General features: G+C 38.9%; 1 protein-coding gene across 3 annotated transcripts in view; it reads left to right on the top strand.

Annotated features, from left to right (window-relative positions):
- Positions 1-5,883, top strand: part of gne (glucosamine (UDP-N-acetyl)-2-epimerase/N-acetylmannosamine kinase) — a 34,336-nt gene extending 28,453 nt beyond the window's left edge. For all 3 annotated transcript variants that reach the window (XM_012965849.3, NM_001079260.1, XM_012965850.2), the window contains 2 exon segments: positions 1,324-1,440; positions 4,083-5,883. In XM_012965849.3, the coding sequence (XP_012821303.1) occupies positions 1,324-1,440; positions 4,083-4,318 (353 nt within the window). In that variant the 3' untranslated portion in view covers positions 4,319-5,883.
- Positions 5,884-14,322: the final 8,439 nt, after the last annotated feature.

The raw sequence follows: 14,322 nt of genomic DNA, 5'->3' as shown, positions 1-14,322 counted from the left end.
TCACAGATGTTTGCTCATATTTATTTTATTCAGCTCTAAATAAAACTTGGTTATGCTTTGTTGCAAATTTGTCTTCATCTGCACATGGACATTTTTTTTGTTATCTTGGAATATATTAATATGGGCCAGATTTCGAGATCATGAACCCCTACGCTGAACAAGCTATTATCCAGAATGCTTGGGACTTAGCGTTTTCCGAATATGGGATCTTTCTGTAATTTGGATCACCATACCTTAAGTTTACTGTTTTATTACTACAGAGGAAAGCTAAATGTTTACATTTAGAATTATTTGTTTGAAATGTGTACCATAGGGCATAACAGTATAGTATCAGCCTACCAACCCTAACAGCTTGCCAGCCACAAACCCTTACCTGAATTTGACTGAGGTCTGTGCAATTATTTGGCTGCTTAGCTTAATGTGATCTGATGTTTCACTAGGGATCATTATAAAAATCACAAGTTCTGCTTTGCGAGGGCAATTTAATTCTTTTTGCTCTTCAGATCAATAGTTGCCAGCCCTCCTTTGTAGTGTGGTCTTTAGCATTGATTTTGCCAAAACCATATTAACAATTTGCTGTTTGAATAAGTTTTATCAGTTGTGTGCCATTAACTGTGCAATGAAGAAAATCCTGCACACACACATTATTTTTAGTACTTTAGCTTATACTGGTTGCAGAGCAATATTTCCCTGTGTGACTGCCATGTGAAAAGTCATGACTTAGATCAGCTGACATTAAACAGAGGTTGGCTGTGTTAGTTAATAATAAGCTTTTGTTTTGGTATCTGCAGTAAAAGCAGCATCCACAGGAAAACATGTGTCCTGTCCAGCAACTTCTATAAAATATAACTGGTTTGTATCCTGCATCTGTTTTTTTCTGCTGTACTTAATACAATTATCCAGAATGCTCAGGGGGTTTTCTGGATAAGGGGTCTTTCTGTAATTTGGCTCCTCATACTTCAAGTCTACTAAAAAAAAAGTGTAAACATTAAACAAACTCCGTAGGATTGTTTTGCCCCCAATAAGGATTATTTATATCTTAATTGGGATCAGGTGCAAGACAAGCTACTGTTTTATTAATACAAAGAAAAAGTAAATATGCTTTAAAATGTTAACCTTCATTCTAAGTGAATAATTTATGGGAAATTACTTTTCAGTAATTCGTAACTCTCTGGATAACTGGTTTGCAAATAATCGATCCCATACATGTACTTATATTCCCCCTGTGATCACCACTGATCCATTGTTTTTATTATTTCTACCTACACCAGTCTGAATGAATTGGCTTTGATCTGTCGCCCTTTTTATTTCCCTGATCTGTAGAGGATATGTTGCTGGTTGAAGGCATGTCTGTGAAGAATGATGAATCTGTAAGTGCAGTTCATCTTATTCAAGCTGCAAAATTTGGCAATACCAAAGCAAGCAACATTCTCAAAACAGGTAAATAGGTTTGTTGTTTGTCTACTCATGTAGATCTTTAATGGCTCTTGTGTATCCCTCTATATCCCAGGTTCATTTTTACACTCTCCTAAAATACTGTATTTACACGTGGAAACCTACTTAACATTTCTAAGGGAAAATACACTATTTATACCTTATACATACATTCCTTTTGTTTTTACTGAAAGGAATGTCAATTTTAACTGGGTGGCTTTTATATCCATAGAATATGTATTCTCTGTTTGTTCTTTATACATAATCTCTGTAGCTGCATTGTTCACCTGGGGCTCATAGATGCATTCAAGTACCCAAAGTGTACAGTTTACATATTCTATAAATTGTAGGAGTAAGAGATGTGTGGTTAACATGACATTTTTATTTACACTTTATATCCTTGTTCCTCTTCATGCAGTAATGGCAGTTATTATTGCCTTGCTGTTTGTACTCACCCATTTTTCCAGGAAGCCTGTGTTATCTATAGTCAGAACTATAAAATTGAATAACCAGAGTGAAATTACCAGAGGAACTCTACATCTACATGTTATCCCTTTAGCTGTCATAGATAAGGGTCTTAAATGGGGGCATGTTTCCTGAACTACCTATCAGCAATGGTACTATTTTCTAAATCTTTTTAGTGTTGCTCTTATTATATGGTCTGCAGTGGTTATTGGACCCACTAAGGATACTAAGGTAGTTCTGATCATTATAATAAGAGAAGGAAGGAAAAGGCCTCTCTTGCCATGCTTTTGGTGTTTCCGTTGAAATAAAATATTGCACTTTTATTTAGGATGTTATGCCTTTTAGGGCTCTGGCACACGGAGATTAGTCGCCCGCGACAAATCTCCCTGTTCGCGGGCGACTAATCTCCCCGGATTGCCATCCCACCAGTGAAAATGTAAATCGGCTGTGGGATGGCATACGCGGCGGCGTGATTTCAGTGAAATCGCGGAAGTTTCCTCTCAAGGCAGAGAGCCATTATGTAATATTCATATTCATTGTATTAATTAAGTAGTGGAAACTCTGTCCCATCCTTTATCTAAAGTCATAGGGTTAGCATATCAGTTAGTGTTTATACTAACAGCCTTATCAGTGCAGCATTGGTCCAGATCCTGCTAAGCCTAACAGCTGCCTCTCCTTCTCCTGTATCTCAGGCAGTATAACCAAGTTAATCATTTATATCTATCTTTGTACATATTGATGTGGAAATGCTTTGCACTCATTATCAGTAGTTTATACAAGATTATTTATAATAAGTGACAAACACCATATATCCCAGTTGTTTGCCATCACCTTAAAGGAACAGTAACACCAAAAAATGAAAGTGTATAAAAGTAACTAAAATATAATGTGCTGCTGCCCTGCACTGGTAAAAGTTGTGTGTTTACTTCAGAAAGTCTACTATAATTTATATAAATAAGCTGCTATGTAGCCATGGAGGCAGCCATTCAAAGGAGAAAAGGCACAGGCACATAGCAGATAACAGATAAAACACTATTGTATTCTACAGAACTTATCTGTTATCTGTTATGTAACCTGTGCCTTTTCTCCTTTTTTTCCAGCTTGAATGGCTGCCCCCGTGGCTACACAGCAGCTTATCATATAAATTGTAATAGTGTTACTGTAGCAAACACACCAGTTTTTCCAGTGCAGGGCAACAGTGCATTATATTTTTAATACTTTAAAGATCTTTGATTTTTTGGTGTTACTGTTCCTTTAACCTAGACATGTAATAATATATCTAAAGCTGGCAATACATGCACCGATATAATCATACAAAACATACAGTTTCGTATAATTCCGGGGTAATTAATTTTTGTACCATGGTGATCGGTCATTTAGTCGATCAAACAGTTTAGAAATTTCTGTCAGCTAATGATTAAATGTATGCATGTATTGTGTATCCGACAATATCCTTGTCCTGCATTTCCGGGAAGTCACTATTGTACAGTTGCTGTCTGCCAATTAATTAATGTTCATTCTGGATCAGGATTACTAAAGGTGGCCATACACGGGCCGACTATAGCTACCGATATCGGTCCCTTGGACCGATTCGGCAGCTAATCGGCCCGTGTATGGGGAGAGCAGAGCGGCCTGGCCGACCGATATCTGGCCTGAAATAGGCCAGATCTCGATCGGCCAGGTTAGAAAATCTGGTCGGATCGGGGACCGCATCGGCTCGTTGATGCGGTCCCCGATCCGACTGCCCCATTGCCGCCCACATAATCCGATCGTCTGGCCCCAGGGCCAAACGATCGGATTATTATTTTTTTTACCTAAATGCTCCCCGATATCGCCCACCCGTAGGTGGGGATATCGGGGGAAGATCCGCTCGCTTGGCGACATCGCCAAGCGAGCGGATCTGCTCGTGTATGGCCACCTTTAGGGAGACTAAGCAATGTGGAAATTGGCACTTTGGAATCCAAGAGGAAATGATCTGACTTCTGCCTTTCAGCTACAGGATTGCTAAATAGGAAGTTAGGCAGCTAGCAGAGCTGGGAGTCCAGTATGTACATATTAGTAAAGTACAGAAAAGAGCTGTAGCACAGCATGTTAGGTGTTTTTTTTTTTTATTTTTTATTTTTTTTTTTACATTTGAACTTACCGTTTAGTATAACTTGTTCTTGTTTTGTTTTTTTTTCCAGCTGGTACTGCTCTCGGCATTGGTGTCATAAACATTCTCCACACTATAAACCCATCATTGGTGATCTTATCAGGAGTTCTTGCAAACCAGTATGTCAATGTGGTGAAGGACGTGATACGCCAGAGAGGCTTGGCTTCAATCCAGAATGTTGATGTTGTCGTGTCCAGTTTGTCAGATCCGGCTCTCCTTGGGGCGGCAAGCATGGTGCTCGATTACACGACACGCAGAACATACTAATCACCCAGCACCTTTTATTGCCAAGAGAGACTCACCCCCTTTTCCTGTCTAGCCCTGATCATGACTAAATTATTTAATATTTAATGATACTGTATTTTATGGGAAAGACTTCAAATCTAGATGTTCGGAAATCTGTTCTCATTTTTTATTGTTTGTTTTATACTATTTGTACATAATGTTCATATGAACTCTCTGTGGAGGCTTTTATTTGAAAACATGAAAAACATGGTCTACAATACATTTCTGCTGAAAGGTGATCATTGCGGTTGACATAAATCCATATGATTAATGCAGAGTTGGTAAATATTGCTGCGTGGACCTAGACGTTTTTCCTTTAATTCACAACTCCCTGTCTCACGTTCATGTCTGACACAATCACTGAAATGGTTCTGTTTACATCTTTATGTCTGTTGTTTTTGTTTTGTCTGTACCCCAGTATCTATGTAAAAAAATGGTCCTTATAGAAGGCATTTTCTTGCAGGCAAATAGGCACACCTATTGAAACTGTTGCACACAGGGCAGCTATCTTAGCTATAGCTATAGGGGACCCAGTTATTTGTGCAGCCCTACAATTTGCACATGCCAGAGGTAAAACTGAATTGTTTATGCTCATTGGGCTCCTTAGCAAGACCAAAAACCATCTGATTTATTATATATGCAAGTGGTTGGTGAATGGCACCAGTGGTAGGGAAAAGGATAGTAACCACAAGTAATATTCAAGGGGAACTTCTAGGATTCCCCCTGTAGTTGTAGGCTCTTCCCCACCTGGTAAAAACATGGTGTAATCATAACCCTGCTATAGATGGAAAGGTATTATGCTTTTTCACATCTTTTACTTTGACCCCACCTCCTAATAGCCAGTTCTCTAACCTGCCATGGAGGCAGGGTCGGATTGGGGGGTGCAGGGCCCACCGGGGCTTCTGCCTTAGGGGCCCCTGCAACCCCCACTGTCCACCCCCCCAGTGGCCTCCAACACCCTCTGACCCCTCCCCCAAGCACTCCTAAAAGAAACTTACCTGTGGCGCCCTGTGCTGCCAGAGCCCATCAATTTTTTTCTTGGTACCCTGGCGGCCCAGTCCGACGTTGCATGGAGGTGTCATGAAAATTCCTCATAACTGTGAATGATAATTCACAGCTTGTATTATTAGAGTATTTTGAGAATTAAATGGAGAATCTTCCTTTCCCTTGCCATTTGCCCTCACACTGTTTATGTACTGTCTGTCAGCAGCTCTGTGTCTTCATTTCTCTGTGTAATTGCCTCTTAAATACAGTGACAAGCCCTGCCATGACTTTCTCTAACAATGAATGTAAAAAAAATGCTTCTTCAGCAGGAACACGAAAGGCTCTTTCTAACTGTGGGTCCAAAGAAATGTATGCTAATCTAGTAGGAGGGAAAAGTTACATTTCCAGTTTTTTTTTTTCTGCTTTATTTTTAAAGTATGGCTGCAAATTGTTTTATATGTAGATAAGGCTCTCATCACCATTATTGTTCTTATGTAAACATCTACAGTTTTTGTTTCTAATAATTGTAAAAAGGATGACATGAATAAAAAGCCTTTCATATAGCCTTTGTGTAGTGTTTTTTCTATGACGAAGTTGGTCACATTAGGGATAACCTTTTATAATAATGTGAGACCAGGGATTGTCTGTTTTTATTTTTTTACCCGCGAGCCACACAAGCAGGAAAAAGTTATTAGGGGATGCCAAATAAGGATTTTAATTGACTATTTGGTAGTCCCATGTGTACTGTGAGCCTGCAGGAAGCTCTACTTGGCATTAAACTGCATCTCTGATTCCAAAACGTGCCTCCAAGCCTGAAGTGTAAAAATGGACACTGGGAGCAACACCAAAGGAGATGGTGAGCAACATGGGATCCCTGGTGTAGGCCATAATATCTAAGACATGCAGCTGGCCTTCATCTATTGTTTTGGTTGCTAGGGCTTATTTACCCTTGAAACTAAGCAGTACTTTGAAGCCTGGAACATACAGTCATATGAAAAAGTTTGGGACCCCCTCTTAATTCTTTGGAATTTCGTTTATCATTGGCTGAGCATTCAAAGTAGCAACTTCCTTTTAATATATAACATGCCTTATGGAAACAGTAGTCTTTCAGCAGTGACAAAGTTTATTGGATTAACAGAAAATATGCAATATGCATCATAACGAAATTAGACGTGCATAAATGTGGGCACCCCAACAGAGATATTGTATCAATACTTTAGTTCAGCCTCTTTTTGCAAATGTAACAGCCTCTAGATGCCTCCTATAGCTTTTGAAGTGTCTGGATTCTGGATGACGGTATTTTTGACCATTCGTCCGTACAAAATCTGTCCAGTTCAGTTAAATTTGATGGCTGCCGGGCATGGACAGCATGCTTCAAATCATCCCATAGATTTTCGATGATAAACAAGACGGGGGACAGTGACGGCCATTCCAGAATATTGTACTCCTCCCTCTGTATAAATGCCTTTTGTAGATTTCCAACTGTGTTTAGGGTCTTTGTCTTGTTGGAATATCCAGCCCCTTCGTAACTTCAACTTTGTGACTGATGCTTGAACATTATCCTGAAAAATTTGTTGATATTGGGTTGAATTCATCTGACCATCGACTTTAACAAGGGCCCCAGTTCCTGAACTGGCCACACAGCCCCTCGGCATCATAGAACCTCCACCAAATTTGACAGTAGGTTAGCAGGTTTTTTTTTGGAATACAATGTTCTTCCGCCTTCCACTTTTATGACCAAATAATTCAATTTATGTCTCATCAGTTCACTTTGTTCCAAAATGACTGGCTTGTCTAAATGAGCTTTGCATACAACAAGTGACTCTGTTTGTGGCGTAAATGGAGAAAGGGCTTCTTTCTCATCACCCTGCCATATAGATGTTTGTGCAAAATGCGCTGAATTGTAGAACAATGTACAGATACACCATCTGCAGCAAGATGTTCTTGTAAGTCTTTGGAGGTGATCTTTGGTTTGTCTGTAAGCATTCTCACAATCCTCCGCATATGCCGTTCCTGTATTTTTTCTTGGCCTGCCAGACCTGGGTTTTACAGCAACTGTGCCTGTGGCCTTCCATTTCCTGATTCCATTCCCTACAGTTGAAACTTGACAGTTTAAACCTCTGAGATAGCTTTTTGTAGCCTTCCCCTAAACCATGATACTAAACAATCTTTGTTTTCAGATCTTTTGAGAGTTGCTTTGAGGATCCTGTGCTGTCACTGTACAGAGGAGAGTCAAACAGAAGCACAACTTACAGTTGGCCACCTTAGGCTGATGTCAGACCCGCTACTGTAAATGTGTCCTACCTGTGCCTGCACCCGAATGAATGAGATACGCTCGGGTGCAGGCACATGTAGCAGATATACGCATAAAAATGCAAGAGAATACAAAGACTCGCGTTTTCATGCGTATTTCGGCTACATGTGCCTGCACTCGAGCGTATCTCATTCATTCGGGTGCAGGCACAGGTAGGAGGCAGAGGGTGTATTTTCGGCAAACGTTTTTTGGCTTGCCGAGAATACGCCAAGTCTGACATCAGCCTTAAGTACCTTTTCTCATGATTGGACCCACCTGCCTATGAAGTTCAAGGTTTAATGAGCTAATCCAACCAATTTGGTGTTGCCAGTAATCAGTATTGAGCAGTTACACGCATTCAAATTAGCAAAATTACAAAGGTACCCACATTTTTGAACAGCCAGTTTTTCACATTTGATTTAATTTCATACAACTAAATACTGTTTTGCTAAAAATCTTTGTTCAGAAAACACCCCAGTACTTTGATTTGGGAAATGAAAAACATACCACTGTTATCTTTTTTTGTTGAAAGTGGAGTAAATTATTAAGCAGGCTGAGAGGGGTTCCCAAACTCGTTCATATGACTGTAATTAAAAGCAATAAAAAAATGAATATTTAAACATGAATTAACCCCAACAAGATTGTTTTGCCACCAATATGGATTTGTGCTTCTTATTTATCATAAAACACAAGGTACTGTTTTATTATTATAGAGAAAAAGGAAATCATTTTTAAAAATTAGAATTATTTGATTGAAATGGAGTCTATGGGAGATGGCCTTCCTGTAATTCAGAGATTTCTGGATAACGGGTTTATGGGTTTTGGAACCCATACCTGTATAAGACTAATGAATAAAAAATAAAAATATACACAAAAAAAAGTGAGGACCAAAAGTTGCTTAAAATAGTTCCAGCTATAGCATGTTGGAGAAACTGCAGAGCACAAGGCACTCTACCACATATCTTCTGGGACTGGCCAGACATCCAACCTCTATGGACCAAAGTGGCAGAACTTCTGGGCCTTCTATTAGCACGCCAAGTCCCACCAAAATTGTCTAAGAGTGGTCAAGCTTTAGTCTGAATTTATGCATAGCCATAGCACCTAAGCATAAAAGCGCAGTACCACCTACCATTGCTGAAGTGATCAACAGAGTGAATTCCAGCAGTATTTATGAGTCTGGAATTGCAATCATCCAAACACAACAAACTGCTACCTGGACATCCGGTCCCCATGGAAACTACACAGACAAGCAACCCCACTTCCTAATGACCTCTTATCCGTTTGGGTTATACTTCCTATCTTCCTATCATAAATATACACAGTCTGCTTATGAACCATCTAGTTCCATTGCATCCATGTTACTATCCTATCATGTTATGTTATTGTATTTTTTTTGTTTATACTTAGCTAAAAGAAATACTGACACCAGAAATTAAACTGTTTTTAAATATAACATTATCTTTGTGTGAATTTTATAATGTTACTTTAAATGTATTTGCCCAATGCTTTTACATTACCTATCCAATCCCCCATGTCCTTCTATGAGGGGGCTGCCATATTTGTGCAGCAGGAGTGCCACAGCGCCACTTTCCGAACATGAAGTCAAGAAAGTTGTCAGGAGAAAGAAAGAGGGCTGATCTAATTTCTTCCTAACTGGAAGAACATCAACTTATTTTAAAGGTTTACTTATCCTTTAAATGGTAATGACTATGGATGATGATAGTCATAGTTCAAAATCATGCTGTTTCTTTGCAACAAATAGCAATATTGTTAAGCGATGCATAGCGTAAGCTTTGCAATGTTTTACATACCTAAAAAAATGTCATTAAATATAAGTTACAAAAAAAAAAAAAAAAAAGCACTGGGCCTTCAGCCTTGTGTATATAATACCCTTATATTTTACAGTGAGGGTACATTATTCACTATATAACACTATCATACATATCATACAGAATGGTTTATTCTGAGACATTCGTGAGACACTTTATAACTGCACCAGAGATGCTGCATGTTACCTTGTGCTGAAGCAATATAGTTGAACAACTACCAAGTAAATACATGATTGCTGTGTGATTATATAACTGCTGTTGAACTGCAACTACCCGTGCAAGTCATTTACTTTATGTTAACTAGTCTCCAACTCAGTGGTGTTTGTCTATAATTTGCTTTGGGTGCCTAAGTGATATAACTGGAGGTGAATAACTTGCAAAGGCTGTATGTTACATTGTGATGGTAAAGGCTGAATAAGTAAAGCTGGCTGGCATTTATAAATGATGTTGCACCCCATGTGGGGTGCAACTGAAATTTTTGCTTTGTTGGGATATAAACAGATAATTATTCAGAAAGTACTTGTTGCTTGCTGGGTGCCTTATATGAGTAATAGATTATTATAAACACATCCTAGCACCACTATTATATATATATATATATATATATATATATATATATATATATATATATATATATATATGATAATTAACACTAATATTTTTAGAAGCTACAAACAATTTTTAAAATATAATCTTATCTGAAGTCCAGCACACAAACGTTATTATTTAGAAAGCTAAAAAACATCTAGGTTCTTATGGCCGAGGGAGCTGCTTGCTGTTTACTAATTCTGTCCTTAGCCTAAGGCTGATGGCAGACGTGGCGTAGGGCTGAAATTTTCAGCAAGCGGAAAAACGCTTGGTGAAAATTCAGCCCTACGCCTGCTACTTGTGCCTGCACCTGAATGAATGGAATACGCTCGGATGCAGGCACATGTAGCCGATATACGCAAAAAAACGTGAGAGAATGCAAAGTCTCGCGTTTTCATACGTATATCAGCTACATGTGCCTGAAAAATATCCCACAGACCTTTAGGTTAATGCCAAACATAGCGTATGGCGCATATCACTTGCTGAGAGTATGCTCCATGTGCTTGAAACTACCCCTACATGTGCCTGCACCAGAATGAATTAAATACGCTTTGGTGCAGGCACATGTAGCCGATATCTACATAAAAACGTGTGACTTTGCATTTTCTTGTGTTTTTATGCGGATATTGGCTACATGTGCCTGCACCCGAGCGTATTTTCGGCAATCGTTTTACGGCTTGCCGAAAATATGTGCCATACGCTTCGTGTGGCATTAGCCTAAATTGATATGAAAATAGTTAGGGGGATCAAACAATATATTTAGGGATGCAGGGTGATATGGACCAAGCTAAATCCTGAAGGTCTGTCCAAGAAACCTGTATTGGAATACACTGATGCAAATAGCTGTTACAGGAAAAAAAAACATTCAAAAGAATTTTGTATTTAGATACAGTTATTAGGTGTTTTACAGTCTAGAAATATCATTCCTGTTACTTGTCTTACCTTCTGAAACCCATATGAACCCTATAACCAACGCTTGTTTTTTACCAGAAGATGGCAGCAATGTGCTTGTAAAAATAAAAAGCTGATTTGATTTTCTTCAAAGAGGCAGTTCCTCTTCACTGACTCACCAGGTCCAGGCTGATAAACTACCAGCAGACCTTTACAGCTCATTCATGTCTTCAACTGCATTTGCAGCCCTGCAATGTTCCCAAAGCAAATTGTGCATAAAACCACATTTTCACAGGTCCATTCATCAAAATGTACTCCTCACACGCCCCTATATTTGCAATCAGTGCCACTCAGTCCTTCCTGCCCTCCATTCCTAATGGAAGAGAAATCATGGAGGTGTTGTCACCTCCTGACCAGGTGGTAGCTCCTAGGTTACTTCAGCACCCTTCTTCAATTGCTGCAGTTCAGTTGCAGCAAAAAATAGAACACACATCACTCAAACTGAAAATTACCCTGGCACAATTTCAGACAAGACCTATGTGTGGTTGCCCTTATTTTGATGAATTGAATGCAAAGGGCTACTGTTTCAGGAGCATAGCCTCTTTGTCACCACAATGATGCCAGAATTCTGGGAAAAAATGCTGCATTATAGGAAAAAAACATGGCGATTTTGCTCAAAATTGCGCTTTGCTCACTGCACTGTGTATTAGCCAAACCCCCATATGTAAAAAAAAAAAGGCACTAAGTTTGCCCTGTAGCACTAACCCATAGCAACTAATATGTATTCATTGCATTTATAAAGGGGCAATGGACCAAGGGGAGGCAGATAGAAAAGGTATGTACCTAGTGCCCCCCCCCCCCCCCATTGCTGTGTCCTAGGCATGTGTCTTTCATGCCTACCCCTAGTTCTGAACCTGGGGGCTACATTTCAAGTGCAGAGAGCACATTTGCACTACATAGACAAAGTTCCAGCTCAATAACTGGAAATTAGGCTCTTAAAGTTACCAGGAGCACCCTTTTGCCCCGTGTGGCAGCACCCTGGTAACCAGGCCTGAGGCAAGTTTCTTGCCCTGTCTCATGGCAGGAGCATCCTGACTCCATAGAAGCAGCTGCCAGCATTAATTATGGCTGCAGGTCTTAAAATGCACCTATTACAGTGTTGCTATTGATGCTGAAAAACTCCCCACGCCCACTTCTATAGACCCACTCCTGAAAGCTGTGCATGACAGTGAAAGTATTGAGAATGGAGCTGGACTTCCGGCCATGGCGCCTGAGTGAGAGGAAGGGCATGCATAGAGCTCCGATGTGTCACCATAAAAATCTGCAAGATGAAGAGTCTATTTCACTAAAAAAATTACCAACAATTTAGTGAGAGATTCCTCTGAGTCGGGAAGTTCTTTTGCTCATATCACTTTGCTTTGCATGAAGCAGGGGAAGGAAAACTCCTACTCTGACAGCGCTATTGGATAATTAATTGATGCGGCCTGGGAAATGGTTCGAGATAAGGTGACAGCGATAAAGTGTAGGCAACCTGCATTTGAGATATGTATAATTTTAAATTACAGTAGAACTATATAATACAATCCTTTTCAGATGTTTGTGCCAGTCTAGTAATCTTTAAGCTAAGACCTTTCGCTTCACATAACGACTTTTGGTCTGGATTGACTACATCATTAACCATTGGAGACAATATACTCTTGTCACAAGTAATTTCAATTTATTGTATGGTTCATTGTTACGGAAACTAACTTTTCATTATCATTTGAGATAATCTTTGAACTTTGATATATAATTATGTTGGGTTGAAAACCCCAACATACTGTTCTTCGACTTCAGCTTCTTCTTCCGCTTTTTCTTCTTCTTCTCCTTATTCTTATTCTTAGCGCCCCCCATTTTCTAAACGCTACTCCTCCTACAGTTTTAGGGGATACTAAGGTCCCCAAACATTGCAGAGCTAGTCACCAGGTAACTGCGGTTCAGAGTTAAAAAAAAAGTGGGTGGAGCCACCAACAGCCAATCACATTTCTTTAATTGATTTCAGTGGGGAAATTTTAGCTGCTGCCATTCTCACACGTTTAATACCAGTGTCCCCAAACTTTTCATAGTTGGTCACTGGGGGACAAAGGTTAAAGGTTAGGAAAAAAGGTAAGAGCCACCAACAGCCAATCCATTTCTACCCATTAAATTTCATTGGTTTATATTTAAACTGATGCCATTATTTAAATATTAATTCTAATGTGGTTAAACCTTGCAAAGGTTCAAATTTAGAAAGAGTGGGTGGAGCCACCAGCCACCAATCATATGTCACTCATTGCCTTTCATTGGGGAAATTTAAATTGCTGCCATTCAGACACTATTAAAACCAGGGTCTCTACAGCCAGTAACAGATCAGATTTCATTCAGTGACTTCGAGTTTTTCAAACCAACATGAAGTTTCTTCTCAAACTTCCCTTTCTAATTTAGGCTTGTTGTCTCATTATATAGTCACTAAAATTGACACTAAGTAGCTACAGAGCTAAACCTCTCTCATTAATCTACTATCTGTCACTGTTAAGAATTTTAAATAAACCCTAAATCTGAGAGCAGTTTCTACTGAACTTCAGGAATCGGCACTAACTTCTATATATTTCAGGAACAGCTGTTGTGGTACCTTAAGTTATTTTTAAACACACATTGCTCTAAAAAGTGTCTTTCCTACCATAAGACTACAAGATGGTGAAGGTGACCTGCATTTGGAATATGTATAACTTTATGAATCATTAAATTACAACAGAACGCTATAAAACAATCCTTTTTAGATGTTTGTGACAGACTATAATCTTTAAAATAAGACCTTTACCTTCACATAACGGCTCTTGGTCTGGATTGACTGCGTCAATAACCATTGGAGACAAACTATTTATGTCACTTTATTATTTGGCTCAATGTTAACTCAGCTAACTTTACATTCTCATCTGAGATAATCTTTGAACTCTGGTATGTATTTAAGATTTATTGTCTCATTATACTGTATATTAACTGAATTATGTTCAATTAAAAAGTTTTACTTCCTCATTCTCTCTTTATAACTAGTTATATGCATTATTCTCACATAGACTTTGATGTCAATTTTAAATATTATCTATTTTCTCATCCTGTAAAAAAATCATTTTATATCTTACTTATCAAGGTATTACTTATTCACTTGGAATTTTGTCCCTTAACATCCTGATTCTTAACTCTGGGACTGATGACTTTGGTAGATTTGCATCTGGGAAACGATTCTATAGAGATAGGCAGGCACTCTGGAGTTCCAATAGAGTTGAATAGCCTATGATTAAGTACCAAGCAAGTTACAAAATGCGTAAGGCTTCTTAGCATATATGTGTACTTATTAATAAATACCACAATGAATTTACTTT

This window comes from Xenopus tropicalis, chromosome 1 (assembly GCF_000004195.4).
Source record: "Xenopus tropicalis strain Nigerian chromosome 1, UCB_Xtro_10.0, whole genome shotgun sequence".
Lineage (NCBI taxonomy): Eukaryota > Metazoa > Chordata > Amphibia > Anura > Pipidae > Xenopus > Xenopus tropicalis.
The sequence above is the reverse complement of the archived record's forward strand: the minus strand, read 5'-3'. Positions and strand labels throughout refer to the sequence as shown.